Here is a 7,416-nt window from a genome sequence, read left to right on the forward strand (position 1 = left end):
CTGTACTCCCTGTCCTGTGTAGGGACAGGAAAAACACTGAGGTTGGGGGTGGGAGGGCTTTTAGGGACAGGAAGCACAAGAGGTTAAAAGCCCTCCCACTCCCAACCTCAGTGTTTTTCCTGTCCCTACACAGGATATGGGATTACTCCTCCTATGGTGCTGTCATGGGGACATACTGGAAAAATACATTTTCTAAGTAATAAATAGCAATTGAGGTCTTTACGTGTTCTCCTCCAAAATAACCCCATTTATAGTGTTACACCTCTATACTGCCAGGGATGGAGACAATGGTCACTTATGATACACATTGTGCCCGTGATTGCGAGATATATATCTATACGATCCAAGCAGAGAGAACAAACCAAATCCAACATGGACATGTGAACAGTGCTGTAGATTATAATGGGTATTTGTTTGAATTGTGAAAACCATGGATAGAACATGTACATCCGAATAAAGCCCAAGTATGACATCTACTCATAGGTGTGGTATTGCTGGTACATGGGGGAGAGATGTGCTTATGACTGATCCTGGTACTGCAGCGCAGATTTTATCCCTTAGGCCACGGCCCCACTATCAGTATTTGTTCAGTATTCGGTCAGTATTTTTTCTCAGGAGTAGGAGCCCAAACCAGGTGAGGAACAATCAGAGAAAAGGTATAACAGAAACAAGTCACCAATTCTGTATTTGTTTCTATTATACATTTTCCCTGATTGTTCCTCATCTGGTTTGGGCTCCTACTCCTGAGAAAAAATACTGACCGAATACTGATAGTGGGGCTGTGGCCTTAAGATGGGCCTCAGCTGCAGGGCCAGGAACAGTTACAGCCATTAGTATAGTCACATGAAGAATTTTTACTTCCTTTGCTAAAACCCCTGTGGAGAAAATACATTACACAGTAATGGACATCCATGCAATACATGGAGCCAAGACCCATGGACTACTCACATTAGTCATGTAGAGCAGGGTTCCCCAACTCCAGTCCTCAAGGCCCACCAACAGGTCATGTTTTCAGGATTTCCTTAGTATTGCACAGGTGATGTAACTATTGCCTGTGCTGATGATGGAATTATCACCTGTGCAATACTAAGGAAATCCTGAAAACATGACCTGTTGGTGGGCCTTGAGGACTGGAGTTGGGGAACCCTGATGTAGAGTGACTTCTCTATCAGTCTGTTGGAAGCTGCACAGAAAATGGGTTTCGTAAATAAAGTAAAGAGCAGAACTAGTTTAAGTAAACCCATGACCTAAATACAAGTTTCACAATAAAGGCTTAAGGTCTTGAGCTAGTCAAATTATAGTCGCTATTCATTTTCATAATTTTAAAAAGTCAAAATGTGCAGGAGGAAAAAAAACCCACACAATTTTTCTTTTTTTATTTATTTTTTTTTTAATTTATGCAGTACCCCGGGGCTATTAACACAGCAATGTCCAGTAGTCCTTATATAGGCAGCGGATAAATACTGCATCCAATCACTACCACTATTGACCTGCAATATACTAATTTTTGTGACTACCATAGAGATCCAAAAGAGAAGATAGTCATAGAATGCTTAAAAACACCTTTGGTACTGCTCAGATGCTTCAAAAAATAAGTCACAGCCTATAGACAACGGGTTAAACAAAGTAGTATTACGCTTAGAATATCAGATATTTGCTAAAATAGCAGATCTTCTAAGGAGGGCCAAATGGAAGACTGTTCTGCAGAACTCTTTCATCCCAGAAATAAGCAGCAATCCAACATGGCCACCTTCATCGTTGGGATCTAAAAGCTTTTTTAATAGAATTCTTCTTTAGGCCATGTTCCCACTAGGCATTTTTTTCAGCGTTTTTTATGCATTTTCAGCTGTACCAGCTAAGTCTATGTGATTTCAGAAATCTCATGCACGCAGCTTGTTTTTTTTGCCCTTGGTATTTTGTGCTTTGCATGTTTTCTTTGCACAATAGAACTTATCACTTCTTTCCGCATTTTTCACCCATTGAAAGCAATGGGTAGTTGGAAAAACACTGCAAAAACGCAGGTATCAGGTTTTGCAGCATTTTTTGTGAAAAAAAGCATGTGCAAGCTTCTCTGGAGCACCGCACCTGCCGAGACCTTAATCTATGGGGCTGGCCATTATCGCCTCCTACACCATCTCTCAAAATATATCCCATATGCGTGGCACACAGGACCGAGCCAACTGCAGCACGGCACCAGACCATATTTTTCTCCCCGCCACTTATAATTTCCCAGCAGACGTGGTCCTCGTCTCCAGGACACCCTGAACCCAGCACTTTTCTAACTGACGGGCATACTCCATCCATGTCTATACCCAGACACCTCCTACCGGATTGGTTTCCTTATCTAAGAATTGCCCCTCACTTCTTCTTGACTGGTAATTCTCCTTTTTTTCCCGGATGCGTCTATCCACTTGCGACATTGTGATCAAGGCCACAGTGTTGGCCGAAACGTCCACTAGTCGCCTCAAGCATCACTCTTTAAATAAAGTTTCACCTAAAGCATACCATACCTCTCTACGTGTGCAGTGATTTTTATGGTTTATTACTGACGGAACCACTGGCTCCCTTCACTAGCACCGTGCCTTTCCACTTTCTGCCAAGAGATCAGGTTTTCCTGCAGAAAAAAAAAAAAAAAAAACCGCACCAAAAATGCAATGCGTGAACATACACCAATGTCAACCTTGCAGCACTAGGGTCCTGGGTTCAAATCCCACCAAGGACAACATCTGCAAGAAGTTTGTATGCTCTCTCCATAAATAAGAATAAATGATCTTGCCACCAGCCTTGTATAATTGGGTGCAAAGCTTCACGGCAAACAATACTTGTAATCCAAAGATTTACAGCACATCCCACTTTAAAAATGATACATGATTTAACCCATGTAAAAATCACATGAGTCACATATGACACACTGACACGTTTCTGGCAAACAAACACTTTGCCATTACCCATATGTAGTATTTATGAGACCACAAGTAAGGTTGATGTGTTTCCCCAAAAACGCATCAATCTGTCATATGAGAAACATGCAATTTTACATGTATCATTTTTAATTTTGATGTGCTGTAATTCTTTGGATTACAATTAGGTTCTCTCCGTGTTTGCGTAGCTTCCTCCCACACTCCAAAGACATACTGATAGGGAATCTAAATTGTGAGCCCCAATGGGGACAGCAATGATAATTTATGTAAAGCGCTGCAGAGTATGACAGCGTTATATAAGTGAGTAAATTCAAGAAGTTACCCAACAGTCGGAAACGTTATAAGACAATACAAGATACACAATACCTTCTGCTCCGATTATCCCAGTCATTCCTCCAGGGATGATGTCATGCTCATCAGTCATGTGACCACTGCAGACACTCACTGGCCATAGAGGCGACACCCACAGTGCTAGAGCGCCGGGCAACTGACAGGTAAGTGATGGGTCCTGTATCATTTTATAACAATTCCTGCTTTTTTTCCTAATCCTGGACAAGCCCTTTCTCAAGACCAGTCTTCAGGAGCGCAACGCTTACCAGCCTCCTGACATCAGTTGGTGCACTCCTGAATGATTGACAGTTCGAGCTTAGCCTCTGGTCCTAACCTGCAAGTTCTCCAGGGCGGCTAGCAGGGCTCTCAGGCCGGCCGTATACACCGATCTGGCCAGCTTGAGAGCTGCGTTTCTTAACTATAGCAAAAAACTTGGAAATGGTATGCTACATGCCAAGGAGACAGGCCACCACTGAGACTGTAGAGGTGGCAAGTAACAAGCAGCAAACAGGGAGTTAAAAAATCCATTTGTTTGAGGTTAGAGAGGATTTTTAACAATTGCAAAGTTGGTGGTTTTCACAAGCCCTTTCCAATCTTACGCATTTATCATTTTGAGACAACTTCTTTGAAGAGCTTGTCCACTACTTCCGAATTCCTAGGTTTCCTCCCAGTAAAATAATAACACTTCTACTCCCCTCCGATGCTGGAGACCTTCCAGCGATGTCGGCAATGGCTCCCGCGGGGCTCCGTAACAATGTCAGGTCATATGACCCCTCCAGCCAATCAGCGCTGGTTCCACGCTCCTACGGACTTAATTGATATCCGAAGGAAGAGAAAGCAGCCGCAGCTTTCACTTCTTCCAATTGTCTTGATTTGTTCGAAGGAGAGTGAAGCCAGCGCTGACTGTTCTGCCACGCAAGCTCCGGAACGGGGAATGTCGCCGGAAGAGGACACAGGAGGGGAATATAGCAGTTATTTTACTGGGAGGAAACAGGGATTCAGAAGAGGTTCTGTAACTGGTGGACAACCCCTTTAAGTGCTTACATGTACAAATCATTACAGGAGCTTTCACCATTCTCTTTTGTTCGCTCATCAAAAGTAGATGGAATGGAGATTGTTAGCCCCAATGGGGATAGTGCCGATAATGTCTGTAAATTGGCTGAATAATAATATAATAATCTTTTTATCTGGCAGAGTGCAGCTAAAGTGCATCAAGCAAAATATATGTATTCAGGGGAAAACAACTAAAGAAAAATTGCCCAATTGTTGTTGGCCTGACTGCTCCATACAGACATTTTGTTCTCTATGAGTGAGGAGCTGCCAGACTTAATCAGCAGCTTATCTCAGGGAAGACAAAAGGATGGGCAGTCCAAAATTAGACATGCCAGATCCTTAGCCTTCCTGTCATCTGTTGGGGTAAAGTCGGGAGACCCCCCATGCACAGACTCTAGTCCGAGCCTGCTGATATTGATGAGTACAGCCAATGTAAGTTAGATGTGTAGGGGAGACTCTTTCGCTGTCCAATGAAACAAAGGTTTCAATTTTGCAAAAGGACTAGAGACAGTGGGACTCTCCGGAACGTCTCACTTCTGCATCAGGGGACAAGACGGATACAGGCCAGTCTTGGGCAATGTTAGTCTATGGCCATACATAGGACAGGTGCAGAGTCCTGACGGCCCCTCCATGCACCAGCTCTACCGCCTGACGCAGAAGAGGTACAGGAGAATCCCTAGAAACTACTTTTATAAAGAAGGCGCTAGCGTGTTCCTGCTCCTCACCATTCTCAATATCCCTGCTTGCTGTCAGTAAACTATGCTATCTGGAGAGACTAATCATGGAGAGAAATAGAAACAAAAAGTAAAAAATTAGAAAGTTCCAGAACCGTCACCTTGTAGAACATCAGCGGAGTCGACCCAAAATGTGGGGTGATCACATGAATTGGTTCATTTACACATTTTTTTGTTGCAACCAGTTAATATGTTTATATGGGAGAATGTTCCCCTCAGACCCCACTGCAATACATGAGACCTGTCAATTCTGAGTGTTAACCTTTGATCTGCCACAATCAGAACCACTAATAAGATGGATCCAGTTCCCAATACCTGCCCCATATACACAGTGCTGACTGCTCCTGTAATGATCATATAGAAGAAGCCTTCCCTCCATACAGCGCTGTGCTACAGGGCCCTCCAATAACCCCCTCCGCCCCGGACTCCTCCCGGCCTCTCGGTATATCACTCACTGAAGAAGATCCGGTACTCCAGGCTGTTGGCCTTGGCCCTGTGCTCGATGCTGAATGCCATGCTGCCGATCCGCTGCCGTCTGCTCCGGCTGACTTTAGGTACAGTAAGGACAGGCCCGGCGGCGCACAGCTCCCATATCCCCGCACACACCTTCCCGGCTCCTATTTCATTGGCTGCAGAGGCTGTGGGCGTGTCCAAGGTCCGGGCTGCTGTCAAAAGAAAATGGTTTGCGGCACACACCCATAGAACAGGCAGCCAATAGCCGCTAGCCATAGCGAGTAGGCGTGGTCTAGAATACGCAATGAATGAACGGGGAGTGACGTCATGAGTGCACTGGCAGCAAGGAGTCGTGACCCCGCCTACTGAGTGACGCCGGGCGGTAATGCTGGTGCCACGTGGAGGTAGCGCTGTGGGTGGTCACAGAGCAGGTTATACAGCTGTGGTCAGATAGTATCATGTGGTAAGAGGTGCTCAGGCCGCGCCCGGGAAGGAGGACACATCAGTGCCAGCCTGGAGCTGTCTGCTGCTGTGGGCACAGAAACTACTAGAGCTGAAGTCCATGTGTCACCCCGGTGTACTGACCGCAGTGACAGGACCCCCATATATGAGGCTTCAGGCCGGAAGACCCGGACAGTCTGTGCATTGAGTCCGGCCTCGTTCACACCAGCATATAATCCAAGCTCCATGCACATGGATTAGGTGGCAGCATGCAGTACTATGGTCAGACATGGTACACAAACTACGTGCGGCTTCTCACCAGTGCGGCAAGGTTTTCCCTTCAGTGATTTTCTGTGGAATAAATTGTAACATTTCTCCCACACATTAGGGCAGGTTCACACCACCGGATCTTGGGCCCCAGTGCTCTAAGGCTGTGTGCCCACGATGCAGAAATGCTGCAGATTTTTTCCCCATCTCCCTGGCAGGAAAAAAGTATGTGGATTTTACTTGCGTTTTTCCCGCCAGGTAGAAGCGTTTGGCAAGCCTCTTTGCATGCATTTCTGCATGCGGGTTATCAAGCGCTTTCCAAGCAATTTTAGCATCACTTGAAAAAGTGCTTGACAACTTGTTCACACTATATAAATCCATGCAACCGGCAAACGGAATGGATTTATAGTGGTGTGACCAAGTTAGTTAAAAATAAATAAATAAAGATTATACTTACCTTCTGATGGCCCCCCGTCTTTTCTCCGCTGCGTCCGGTCTTCCCGGTCTCTCGCGATGGTCTAAAAGGACCTTTCATGACTTCATTTAGTCATGTCATGTGACAGGTCATGCGACTGCCGACGTCAGCGGTCGTGTGACCTGTCACATGACTAAATGACGTCATGGAAGGTCCTTTTAGACCATTGCGAGAGACCGAGAAGATCGGACGCATTGCTGAGGAGACCGGGGGCCATCGGAAGGCAAGTATAATCTTCATTTTTTTATTTTAAATTCTTTTTTTTAACAGGTTCCATCGTACCTGGGTCTGGAGGAGAGTCTCCTCTTCTCCAGACCCGGGTACCATCCGCACATTGAATCGCTTCATATCCGCGTGTGCACATGTAGTCATGCGGATATTAAGCGATTCAATGTAAGTTAATGGCGGCAATTACGCTGCGTGTCCGCAAAATTAATGGACATGCTGCGTATTTTTCCACAATGATAATCCGCAGCGGAAATTTCCACAGCACGTGCACAGCACATGCGGATTATCATTGGGCACCATGGGGCACGTATTACCAAGCGTTCTTTTAAGTGTTTTCGTTGCAGAAATTCCGTGACAAAAACGCTTGAAAAACACATATTTGTCACGCAGCCTTAGTGAACAAAAACTAACATCCAATAACTCCCACTTCCTCAGAATGTCTGGATTTGCCCGGAGAGGAGAGTGAAGCCAGTGCTGATTGACTGCTGAGAGCCAGTGTCGACACCAGAGGCGA

General features: G+C 45.4%; 1 protein-coding gene across 1 annotated transcript in view; it reads right to left on the reverse strand.

Moving 5' to 3' along the window:
* Nucleotides 1-5,670, reverse strand: part of PPA1 (inorganic pyrophosphatase 1) — a 115,460-nt gene extending 109,790 nt beyond the window's left edge. The window contains exon 1 of the mRNA XM_073681430.1: nt 5,494-5,670. Coding sequence (XP_073537531.1) covers nt 5,494-5,554 — 61 coding nt within the window. The 5' untranslated portion in view covers nt 5,555-5,670. The remainder of the gene's footprint in view (nt 1-5,493) is intronic.
* Nucleotides 5,671-7,416: the final 1,746 nt, after the last annotated feature.

Source organism: Phyllobates terribilis, unplaced genomic scaffold (genome assembly GCF_046119375.1).
Source record: "Phyllobates terribilis strain yellow unplaced genomic scaffold, ASM4611937v1 Scaffold_5__5_contigs__length_657084704, whole genome shotgun sequence".
Taxonomy (NCBI): domain Eukaryota; kingdom Metazoa; phylum Chordata; class Amphibia; order Anura; family Dendrobatidae; genus Phyllobates; species Phyllobates terribilis.